The sequence below is a fragment of the Lytechinus variegatus genome, chromosome 5 (genome assembly GCF_018143015.1).
Source record: "Lytechinus variegatus isolate NC3 chromosome 5, Lvar_3.0, whole genome shotgun sequence".
Taxonomy (NCBI): domain Eukaryota; kingdom Metazoa; phylum Echinodermata; class Echinoidea; order Temnopleuroida; family Toxopneustidae; genus Lytechinus; species Lytechinus variegatus.
The window spans coordinates 37,782,727-37,795,200 of record NC_054744.1 but is presented as its reverse complement, the minus strand read 5'-3'; the positions used below and the strand labels follow the sequence as shown (position 1 = coordinate 37,795,200).

General features: G+C 35.2%; 1 protein-coding gene across 1 annotated transcript; it reads right to left on the bottom strand.

The window, feature by feature from the left end:
* Window positions 1-4,985: 4,985 nt before the first annotated feature.
* LOC121416074 (neuronal acetylcholine receptor subunit alpha-10-like) lies at window positions 4,986-11,180 on the bottom strand. Its single transcript, XM_041609525.1, has 8 exons — window positions 10,975-11,180; window positions 9,614-9,801; window positions 9,085-9,129; window positions 8,436-8,545; window positions 7,971-8,182; window positions 7,301-7,633; window positions 6,634-7,022; window positions 4,986-5,951 (listed from the first exon to the last, which is right to left on the bottom strand). Exons 1-8 carry the CDS (start codon window positions 11,045-11,047, stop codon window positions 5,712-5,714), a joined length of 1,590 nt encoding a protein of 529 aa, XP_041465459.1. The 5' UTR covers window positions 11,048-11,180; the 3' UTR covers window positions 4,986-5,711.
* Window positions 11,181-12,474: the final 1,294 nt, after the last annotated feature.

The window sequence follows — 12,474 nt, the reverse complement described above, 5'->3', positions numbered from 1 at the left end:
TTATTCATTTCTTGCACGTACAAGATACGAATTATAAAAATTGTCATGAACACGTGTAGGAAAATTTCTGGTAGCTTATAATATTCTAAGGGAGATTTTATGTCATATTCCAACCGTCTATTTTGCTCTTACATGTCATCAGTACGCAAATGTTTGGAATGAAAATTTTAAGACGCATTTTTTGTAAATTAAAAAGAAAATCATTTCAGCAAAATACGGCAAGTCATGAGGAATATTCAGAATGATTTCAAGAAAAATAAAAGGCTTCACTTTTTTTCTTTAATTGTATCTCTCAAAGTATCGGTTTTAAATTTGTTGATATAAAAAATATTTCTTTATTGTTTACTCTTTTACACTGTTAAAATGTAAATAAAACAATGATACCAATTATGCATCTCACTGAACTGCGAGCGTCAGTTCATAAAATCAATTTTAGTGTGGTTTCATTCTTATGTCGAAACGTACTATTATGTTGATAATGGTTAGAATTACAGTATATTCAAAATTTATATTTCAATCTTTTTGAATGGAATGGCATTTTTGCAAAAGACTTGCCCTATCAATTCGATTTTAGAAAGTCATTTTACCTTTTTATTTCGCCCCAATTTTTTGTTCTATGTGAAAAATGAAAGTTGAATTCAGCTGTTCAAGTTCCGATTTCGTTTTGATTTAGTGTATAAACTGTTCTTACCATAGATTTAACTTATACCTTCTGTGATTGAATCTGTTGATTTGAACGTTTGATCTAAAGATTATGGGGCCCGGTTTCATAAAAAACCTCAGATATTTTACCAAGTTTGCAATAACAGATTAAATCTACTGAAGTCTATCAATTCAATTGGATGATAGCAAATTTATTATATAAATTACATTAATCTTTATTAATAAAGAGAAATGCCAGTAGTTGCAATAAACACTGATTTCATGAGAAAGTCTGTAAAACCAGGTTTAATTGTCAGTATATCATCGAGGATCTAGATCTGGTACAGTTACATAAACTGAACTTTGTGAAATCTTGAAATCTACGCCGAAAAATATTCACACTGAAGATCACCAACACAGATAGGCACACGTGGGACAGTGTATTATTATTGCTGGAATAAAGACCCGACGGAAGTGACCAAATCCGCGCTTATTTTGCTTATTTCTCAGCAATTACACAATTTCTTCCAGAATCCTTTGGCACATATTTTTTATTCATACAAACAGACACTTGGGTGGTCATTATATTAGATTCTGTAAAAACTCATTTTGAGATCGTTACCAATACTGGAATTTATTTTTAAAATGTTGGGCTGTATACTGTCCACTATGTTGAGTAATGTATGTTGGTAATTATTATCCAATTTAGCAAATTCATTACAAAATTATTTGTTTTGTTACCAAATTTGGGCAGATTTTAAGCAATAGTTATATATGTGGACAGTATGTTTTCCAGGGTTGGTTAAAAGCTGGGCATTTTTTGCCCAACTATGTTAACAGTGTATACATTATTTTGTTATCATAACAAGTTTATATGAAAGAGGACCATGTGGGTTTGGCTTATATTAGATTTTAATACGATATATTTCATTTTTTATCTGACAGAGTCTGCTATCGACGAATCAGGACTCCCTTCACTTCATTAAGAACGAATAATCCTAAATTTTAATCACATACTTTCCATTTTCTCTTGCTTATGTTCAGTTGAGTGTAAATATTATAAATGCTTTAAGAAGTTGCAATAATTTGTATTTATTGAGACAGAAATCATGGAAATGGTTCTTCTAATGTGGTAGTTTATCTGTCAAATGAAGCAATGTAAACAGTACTTATAATTATTCGTTTGTATAGTCTATATTATTAATTTTTTAGTTGGTTGTATATCATCGTTCCATACATGCCATATGAGCAAAATCAATTTCTCGAAAAAAAAAACTGCCTTGGCGATGGAAAAATAAAGTTTTAATATTCATACCATTATGATATGTAATACAAAACGTCCATTTTGCCGAAGATATTGTAGAATGGAATTATACCATGAACGCCTATTTATATTTCTATGTGACATTAATCGTCCAAAATTGAGTAAAGGATTAAATGAGTAACCATAAAATAAGGGATTTGTGTCGATAAAAAGATATGTTGTGTGTCTCAAATGAGTATAAAAGAAAAGGAAGAGAGCCCATTAATCACCCTCAAATTTTAGAATGACCAAAGGATAGAGAAAGAGATAAAGAGAGAGAGAGAGGGGGGGGGGGATGGAGGGAGGGAGGGGAAAGCTATTTGGATTTATTATACAAAACAGAAAAAAACAAGTAGAGTAGACAAGATAGATCAGAGAACTGGTTTCCCTTTCAAAATGGGCAAATCATTTAGAAGTTGTTACTTGTAGCTGGCAAGGCAATCTAGGTTCATGACAATACATTTCATGTGTGTGTGTGTGTGTGTGTGTATTTGAGTTTTGTCAGACGTGTATCAATCAGATATGATTATTTACGTCTGGGACCGACCTTTAACGTCACCACCTGAAAGACGTGACCTGGTCTCGAACCTCTGCATCAATTTGTAACTTCCCCACAGCTTGGATTACAGGCGCACGCCACAACGGCCAGTTATGTTCTGATTCTATGGGAGCTGAAAATGGATAATCACATTGGAAAAAGTTTGGCTAGTGTAACCCCGTCTTCTGGCCCCAACTGCAAATTCGGAAAGAGAAATGGAAAGATATTGGCTGATGTGGAAAGGGAAGAACGGTGAAAAAGAGGAAGGTACAAAAAGTGAGTTTTGGTCGTTTTAATGTAGAGTTATCTTTTCTTTAACTGAAAAAATGACGTCACCCCCTCAAAACTTCCGGGACCCCTCATATGTACACGCGACAGCCTAAGCCGTTTTGAATACCCTGAAGCAGGGGGGGGGGGTGTCAGAGGGAAAAGCAAAATCAATGATCCCAACTGGTTCCGTAACGTCTAAAGTCATTAGAACCTCTTATTGATTATGAATATATACGACATCATTAGAATTTCTCAAACTTTCACACAACTTTAATTCATTAAGAGATTGATTAATGAAGATTGATCTGGGTTTTTAATATGGACCTCCCGTTCACCATCTGTCGGGCGGATATGGAACATGTTGTTCAATTCGATTTTAAAAGAACGACTGATATTTTTTAAACAACTGTAATATTAAGTTTTGTGACTCTCATTGTGACTTTAGACGTTACGGAACCAGTTGGGATCCATTGATTTTGTTTTTCACTCTGACACCCCTCCTGCTTCAGGGTATTCAAAACGGCTTATCTGACGCGTGTACATACGAGGGCCCCCCCCCGAAGGTTTGAGGGGGTTGGGGTGTGACGTCATATTTTTCATTTGATAAAGGTCAAGTCCACCTCAGAAAAATGTTGATTTGAATCAATAGAGAAAAATCAGACAAGCACAATGCTGAAAATTTTATCAAAATCGGATGTAAAATAAGAAAGTTATGACATTTCAAAGTTTCGCTTATTTTTCACAAAATAGTTATATGAACGAGCCAGTTACATCCAAATGAGAGAGTCGATGATGTCACTCACTCAATATTTCTTTTGTTTTTTATTGTTTGAATTATAAATTATTTCAAGTTTTACGAATTTGACGATTAGGACCTCCTTGCCTGAAGCACAAAATGTTAAAATAATGGAATTCCACGTGTTCAGGGAGGAATGAAACTTCATTTCACATGACAATGAGGAGAAAATAAAAATATTTCATATTTCATATAATAAAATACAAAAGAAATAGTGAGTGATGTCATCAGTTCCTCATTTGCATACCGACCGAGATGTGCATATAACTGTTTTGTGAAATGAAGCGAAACTTTAAAATGCCATAACTTTCTTATTTTACATCCGATTTTGATGAATTTTTTAGTGTTATGCTTGTTGAATTTTTCTCTAAATCAAGTTTTTGTTGGGGTGGACTTGTCCTTTAAATAAAAGGTACCTCTACTGTAAAACGACCAAAATTCATTTTTTGTACCTTCCTCTTTTTCTCCTTTCTTCCCTTTTCTGTTTTTTTCTGCACTACTTGAAGATTCATATATAGGGGCGAAACTATGCTCCCTCATATCTCAGACAATATCTATTAATTTCTCTTTCCATATTTGCTGTTGCAGTGGCTTACCAAAAATTCCCTCAGCGGATGATTCTTTAATAGAGAAAATCAGATGAATTTGGAATTAGATTATGACATTTTGAGTGTTGAAAAGTAAAAATGGCTAGGTATTCAGAAAGTAAATCCTGATATTCAACAACACAATACAAATACACTTTTATCGGGCCATTGAATCCCAACCAGTACGCCAGTATCTGTTTGATTATTGTTCTCATTTGTCCATGATTCAATATTTCATCTACTTTCTTTCTCCTGATTCAGTCATATCTCCGTATTTCACCTTTTCTCACATGCCCCAATATTTAACTTTCATTCTACATGTATATCTCTATCTATCTATCTATTTATATATCTATCTATCTGTCTATCTATTTATCACTCTACCTTCCCATAAGTCTCACTTCATCAATACTTCCAACCTCATTATCCCACTCTCGTCCTTGGTCTCCCCGAATCTATTCGTCTACCTCTTCTTCTTCTCTGTCTTCAATTGGTGAGTTAGTGAAGATAAAATAGAATTTGTATTGGCTCGTCTATCTTCATTTGAACCTTGAACATAATTAATTACTAGGAAAGTTTTTTGAGGATATGAACTCATGATATGATAGGTCTCCTATATTACAGATATAATGCACTGCGGAAATGTATCTAACTTTCTTTTTGAAACTGATGGTAATAAGAAAGAGGGAGCTATTTTTGTATACATCAAAACTCAAGAATATCTTTTCTTTTTAACATATTAGATTAATAGCGTTGGGCCAATCTTAATTAGCCCCACACGTATGATTATATTGGGATTATATCAATCTCCATATATCGACCATCATGGATTAGCATGATGATAAAAATTTCAACAAGGCAAGTTTGCTCTGGGAGTTATTTTATTACCAATACCAATCAATTCTACTTACAGTCGCTCAGCACTAAAGGCCTAAGTGCTACAGACACAAATCAATGTCGGCATGTTAAATGTCTCAATTTTAAGAGGTAATATAATACAATATGTCTATTTACAAAAAGAATGTATGATCGCACTTTCACTTAATACTTCAAATCACTTTTATACAAATCATCATTGCCTAATATTTAATAGTAGAAATGTGTTATGATATACAAAAAACAATTGATCGTTTATTCCCATGTCCTAGACAATTAAAATCATGCAAATCTTTTCTTATCAATTTTGTCTTTTGCTTCAAAATGTGAAAGATTAAATACAGAAAGTTGGTTGGATCAACAAAATATTGTATATATGCAATATATGCGTATACGCACTCAAATGGAAATTAAAGTAACGAAAATGAAACACGATTTCACCGAATCTATATTAACTGACACGACAGAAGCTATCGCATTTGTACGGGACCTTAAAGTATAGTTTTGTTTAAAAAAAACACCCGAAATGAAGCATAATAATGAAGAGCATTCCATTTGTAGTTTGACGCCTTAGTTATGATGATTGAAAATGGAAGATGTGAAATGGAACAAAATAAATGTTTGAATGGAATTATATTGATATGGATAAACATATACATACACAGTGACCATGGTAACTATATTATTTGATTCTCATCTTCACCAAATTTCGAATTCTTCTTGGGATGCAGGATTTGACATGATAGAAAGAATACTGATACATCCAAGGATCAGGGCTGTCATCATGAGAATGAGTAAAACCCGATCAAGAATGAGACAAAGATCTATCCATTGCTGCTGGATAGCAGACATTGCTTCTTTCTTCCGAGAAATGTTTACCAGTCTGCGAATGTAGTTGCTAATGCGCATGATCGATGACCCCATGCTGTCGTCATTGGTCTGCAGAATGAGAAAAAAGTTGACAGAAATTAAAAACAAAATGAATAAAACAGAAAATACACAACATCTCCCAAATAAAAAAAAAATAAAAAAGGGGTCATTTACCTTACATCCACTGCTGGAAGTGCAACACTTATAATGCTAAAACTTTGGTCTAAAATGTTACCCTAACCCTAATTCAATCACGGTCTAAATGAGTTTGTTTTGATTAACATGTAGACACAATTTTCAACATGTTATTTTAATATTCCTACAAATTTTCTTGTTTATTTTTTTTTAGTAATGTTTTGTTTCTCTCCAAAATAAATAAAACATATATTATAGTACAATCAACAAAACATTTTCATTTTCCATAAAAAGAAACACACCATTGGTAATTGTTTAGATATAATGAACATGCAACATAATTTAACCGAAGGTCTGAGAGAAGTTTAATCTGTCTTTTAAACAAGTGAAAAGATCAGATTCAATCACTGAAAATTGCTCCATTAAGTTCATCTATTAATCCGTCATAGAACCTCCGATTATTGATGGTTATAATGGTAACGAATATCTTTGTATGGCTTTCGGTATCGTGAACATGGTGAAAGGTATCTATGATATGGCCATTATGATACATCTATTCTAAGTTTTATGACAGAGGATGAAGATGCTCAGTCACGTGACCTATCTTGTGACTTACCTCACTACCATAGTCGGAATCCTCACTGGAATGCTTCTCCTTGATTTCTGGCACGGCAACGTCTTCGGGGCTCATGTCAAGCTTCTGCAGAAGGCTCTCTCCAATCGCCTTGGTCTCCATCGATGCCTTTCGATTGTCGAACTCGAATGGGTCACTCGTCTTGTAGTCTTGTGCGTCGTGGTCGATGACTTCGACCATGGAACCCTCGTCATCGCTGTACTCGTGACGCCAACCATTGAGCCGAAGGAGTTGAGCGGCTTTGTCGAGGATGAGCCACCGGGCCCATGCAGGAGGAGGATAGGGTAAGTGGAGATGGTAAAGACGGAGAATGATTACGGAGATGGCCGTCTCGATCCCCATTATTGCGATGATGGTTGAAAACAGCTTACCTGCGGGAATAGATGGAAATGAGTGGGAATTAAAGAATAGGAGAAAAACAACAATTGTGGTATATTTATAGACGCATTTTGATGATTTTTAATCTTCAAATGTAAAAGAAAAAAACGATCATTGCAAATATAAGTAAACTATTTAGCTTTTTGCCAGAGGAAAAGGTTTATATATGTTCAGTTATCAGGGCATATTTTTAAGATCAGAACTAAGAAATGTCCTTAAGAAAAAAATTGTTTTAAGGTGGGATCAAAGACAAAGTTCCTCAATTACTCACCAAGGTAGGAAATCGATTCCGAGGTTGGCGGCAGGAGCTGTGCTCCCAGGAGGAGAAAGAAGACAAGAGACAGCAGGCTGGTGATGTTGAGACCCACTTTCTCTCCCGAGTCTGGAGGGAGGTAGAAACTCAACAACGATACCAGAGACATGAAGACCGATGGGAAGAGAAGGTTGAAGACGTAAAAGAGTGACTTCCGTTTCAGGTTGATATAGTAGGTGACGTCCGAGTATGGGATCGGGCAACAACCGTACTTGATGAGATTCTCTACAACGGGCATCCCCTGAAGTTGCCACTGGCCGTTCGGACTCAGCTGTGAGAAGTCACCAGAGTCTGGAAGTAGTTTGATGCATTAGTACTTAATTATTATTAATGAGTATATTTGTTTTTTGACATAGCATAAATGATCATGAAACAGTCTTGACACACTTAACGAAACCCGTGTTGTTTTAAAAGTGTCCTATCAGCATTATGATGAGAACGAAGTCTTAAAACCAAACGTTCTAGGAACATCAATCGGGTATCAATGGTGAAAATATACCGGTATATCAAGAGAGGTAAAAATACGCCTTGATTTAAAGGGATGTTGTGAGTTAGCCCTGAGCTCAGTTTACACGGTACTGCTCAAATTGCATCACATTATTTTGTATACTTATATTCGATAACTTACCTGATTGTTTCTTCATGATAACCTCGTTGCCGAGATAGGCCCACGGGCCAAATTTGAGTTTACAACTGTGTTGATCAAAGGGGAAGTACTCGACGCTTAGACTACAGGAGCTCTTGAAGATAGCAGGGGCTTGCCAGAAAACGGTTCCATTGTAGAAGATCTTGGCATTGGTGAGCATGACGTCATTCCCAAGCTCCTTTTCGACGTCCGCACTGGACATAAGAAATGTATGAAAGCATAAAGAGGGGATTGAATATGTTGCAGAAAGGGAATGAACCTAAAAGGGAAAGATCGCTGGTGTGAGAGAGAGAGGGGGGGGGGGTGGAAAACGAGATGGGGGGATAGAGGAAAGGGCATATTAGAGCAAAAAATAAGACAAAGAGGACGATAATCTAAATTAATATCTAAAAGTCAAGCATTCATATTAAACAAAAAAATGACTGAAGACTAACTAAAATATGTTACCTTTCGTAGAGCACTGTATCCGGTATCCATATCATTGTGGTAGGAATATGAACGGCGGTTATGTTGTCGTATTCATCAGGATCCCATGTTAGATATTCATCTATCCAGCTCTATGAAACACATAATAATAAGAGAAGGAATCAGGAAACAAAACAACTCAGACAACAAAGAATAATAGAATACACTATTACCGCGTAACAATTTATTCGATTTTAAAAGGATGCAGGCACACACTATTCCGTATTATATACATCTCCCCTTTTTTTCAATGTCAAGATACAATGTTCATTCAAACATTCCCTCACCCTTAATATTATTTTAAACCCCCCGCATGATAGTGGTTGTGTAATACATGAAGGGGGGAGTTCAAATTCTGGGAAACTCCGTGGAGTTCAATACTAAAAGTAAGGAAAAGGTTAGAATGTCACCAACGCAATTAAACTGATCATTCGTGTAACGAAAAGTAAGGAAAAGTCATTCACATTATGAAGCCACTATAGATAACACTGATTATTTGCATACATAATATACTTCCTGACATCATTTTCATTTTTCGTACAGAAAGTAAGAATTTATTTTTATGGCTGGGCTTATGGTTAGAAATTCATGTAGTTTTCACATCTTGTTTTACGAAAAAAAAAATGGTTACCTGTTCGAGCCACATCGCTGTGATCAAAATCTGGTTTCGTTCGTCCTGTTCAATTAAAAGAGAAATGAATTTATAAAGGACCAAAGTTAAAGAGGGAGAGATGAAGAAAGAAAGAAGTGAAAGGGGCATGGATATGGAGTGTAGGAGAACAGAGAGCAAAATAATAAGGTAGATATAAGTAAAATCTTACAATCATTCGCCAAGCCACGTTTGGCAGTCGATTAACTACTCGTTCACCAAAGATCCAAGTTAAGAGGAAAATTCTACTGATAATAACCGAAAATAATAAACGATAGTGCCCAACATAATGAAGTATTTATTCGTTTATTAAAACTTAATTATCCAGGGTTACAAGATAACTTTAATAATTCTTAAGCATCACGGTCATGGCATTAATATTACAAATAATCTGTGTCTCTGAATTTATTGTATGCTATTCTTATCTTATGACCTTTATTATGATGTTGTAGATGTCGCACGATTTATCCACATAAACAAATAAACAAACAAACAAACAAACATTAATTACCATTTGAAGAATTCTGGACAATCTCATATGATAATATACATAGATGATAGTGGATTCATTGAAGACTGGACGCACGTAACGGCTGTATTGTGACAGGAGGTCTCTGACCAGACGGGTTTCCGTGTTGAAAGACGGCCTCATCGTCCCGGTCGAATTCGACATCGTCAACATCATCTCGGCGTCACTAACTATTTTAACAACAGGTATGAATATAAACGGAAAGTTACCATCTGTGCAAATTAGTAGTATAATCACGACTTGACCTTGATTTAACTGAAAATCATTTATAAACCTACCATGTTCACGACAAAAGTTTGTCATTTTTCCCTGTAACATAGGCAAAGGAGCATGCTAATAACTTTAATTAGTCGTTCCATAACAGCAACCGTACGGAAGCTTTAAAGTGCCATGTACTGTCTTGATGAGATATTAAGATATACATATCAATTCGATAAGTTATCATGTGGACATGGCTTTTTATAAGACGACTTGGCAGCATAACGTATCTCACCATCACGTAAAGTAGATTTCACTTTAAAGACCCAGACCGGGCCAAAAGTGAAATTGACAAAAAGTATTTATATATCAATCGAAAGTTTGCATACTAATTCACACAGAAATGTAAGCTTTATGCGTTTTTACCAGCTGAGTATTTTTCTTCGAAAATAGGCTTTCTTGTACGTGCTTTCACCGACCTCCAGACCGTGACGTCTTGTTGTGTTAGAAGCATTGGAGCTATTATTCTTAAGCAAAATACTCAGCTGTTAAGCGGTAAAAATCATATAGCTTGCATTTCTGTGGATCCATGAGAAAACATGCTAATAACAGGTCTATCAGTCTATATTAAAAAGTATAAGCATGATAAATGTCCAAAATAGTATATCAAAAAAGGATAAAATAATAATTGGTCAAAATCATCATTGCACGTTTTGGAGGGTTAACCACGATATATGCCATTAACTTTGTGGGGTGCCATATATATTTTATTTGTTTTTACAATTTTGAATCTGTTTTTGAAGTAAGTTACGCCGATAATCCTCATCATTCATAATAATAAGATATATATAGTACACAATATTGACGCTTTTAAGTAAGACAATTATGATTTTCTTAGGGAAAATATGATTACGTAGTAATCTCATGTACATATATTTATGCGTCTATTGCCAGGAGCGAAAAACAAAAATTATCGGCGTTCAAAATGCTACCATCGTATTTCTACACCCATGTCATTAAAGATACATTAAAAATACATTATAGCATACATTTTTTTTCATAAAGATACGAACATCCAACACTGTGACTGATCAAACTTTTAAAGGTGACAGCATCAACAGTAGGTAATTAAACATAAAACTTACCCTTTAACGTGAAGCCGAATATGATCGCAGATATCAAAAGAACACACCTTGATCTAAAAACATCCATCTTCATATTATTTTGCTTCTATTAAATTCTCATGAATTCAGTGTTAATTTCTTCACTCCCGTTAGAATGAGTTGCGAACACGTAGTTTTGTCCAGAAAAAGTAAACACCAAAACAAGTTTATTCGTGTCGTGTTGCTGTCGCCAAACAAGCTTTCCATGGAGGAAAAATCATAGCACAGATTTTAATTTTCGATCGGTTTGGAATGCATACGAACGGTGTCATTATAACAATCATTTTTATGACCAATATTGTAGGCTCGATAGTTACGTAACGCCAATCAATGCGATGCTTTTAGCGCATTACATATCTTCGATTGCATTGAACGGATATACTTAGCAATTAATCAACTACTCGAGATTCGTGTTCTCTTTTAAAGCCCTTAAAAGCGCCTTCGTGCGGTGATTCGTTACATTCACCCCTAGCCTTCGACGCAATTATACCTTTGATGGAAATCTGCATAAACATAAATCTCGATCTCAGTCCTAAACCCAAATCTTCATCTTCATAATTGAATGAAAAACAAATCATGATGTACATTGATTTTTCAAAATGAATTTATCGTGTTCTTGTTAGATCCTTTGAAAAGTTTGTTCTCATTCTGAAATGGATACCTGTTATAGTAATTGAACATTCTTTTTAAACAAGACCACACATTGGTATTCATAATGCATATATCATTTTCATTTTTTTAACATACGATAAAACAGCAAAGTAGATAAAATGCCTTGCTCAAGGGCAAAAGTGCCGAACCGGGAATCGAACCACCGATCTTCGGATCTCCAGTACAGCGCCTTAGACCACTCTGCCACGGCCGTTTAAATGATACACAAATCCAGCTCAAATGTATTTTGATTGTGATTAATATCTTTATTTGAATGAGGTCTGAAATGCTGACTGATCCGTCAAATTACGTAACATCAGTAAGACAATGAACATGAATTTACTCTTATTACATCAGACAACAATCACAAAGGAGTGTCGGTTTTTGGGGTTATTTTGGGATTTGATGGGTAACTCCGGTTGGATGTTTCATAAAGCTGTTCGTAAGATACGAATGACTTTACGTATGACTGGTGATCCTTTCATAAGGCAAGTGATATATCACTATGTATTTGACTTACGACCCAAGATCATTATCCAATCGTGCGTAAATTTGTGCATACGAACAGCTTTATGAAACACCCACCGGGACGCAGAGAAAAATCGGTGCAAAAATATGTTCATATCATGATGATATTTGGTGTTCGGGGCTCGGCGCTCGGCGCTCGTATTGTTTAAAAGTTATTTAAGCAATCGAAAACAGTATGTGACTTTTAATGGTATTAACTCACGGTCTCTTCCAATCAAATGTGGTGTCCCCCAGGGATCTATCCTGGGTCCACTTCTGTTTTTATTATACGTCAATGACATAATCAATACATCATCACTGTTA

Coding starts and splice junctions, on each gene's coding strand:
- LOC121416074 (XM_041609525.1), bottom strand. CDS start 11,047: ATGAAGATGGATGTTTTTAGATCAAGGTGTGTTCTTTTGATATCTGCG. Junction 9,802..10,974: donor ATTCGGCTTCACGTTAAAGG/GTAAGTTTTATG, acceptor TTGTTAAAATAG/TTAGTGACGCCGAGATGATG. Junction 8,546..9,084: donor CAGCGATGTGGCTCGAACAG/GTAACCATTTTT, acceptor TGTGTTTCATAG/AGCTGGATAGATGAATATCT.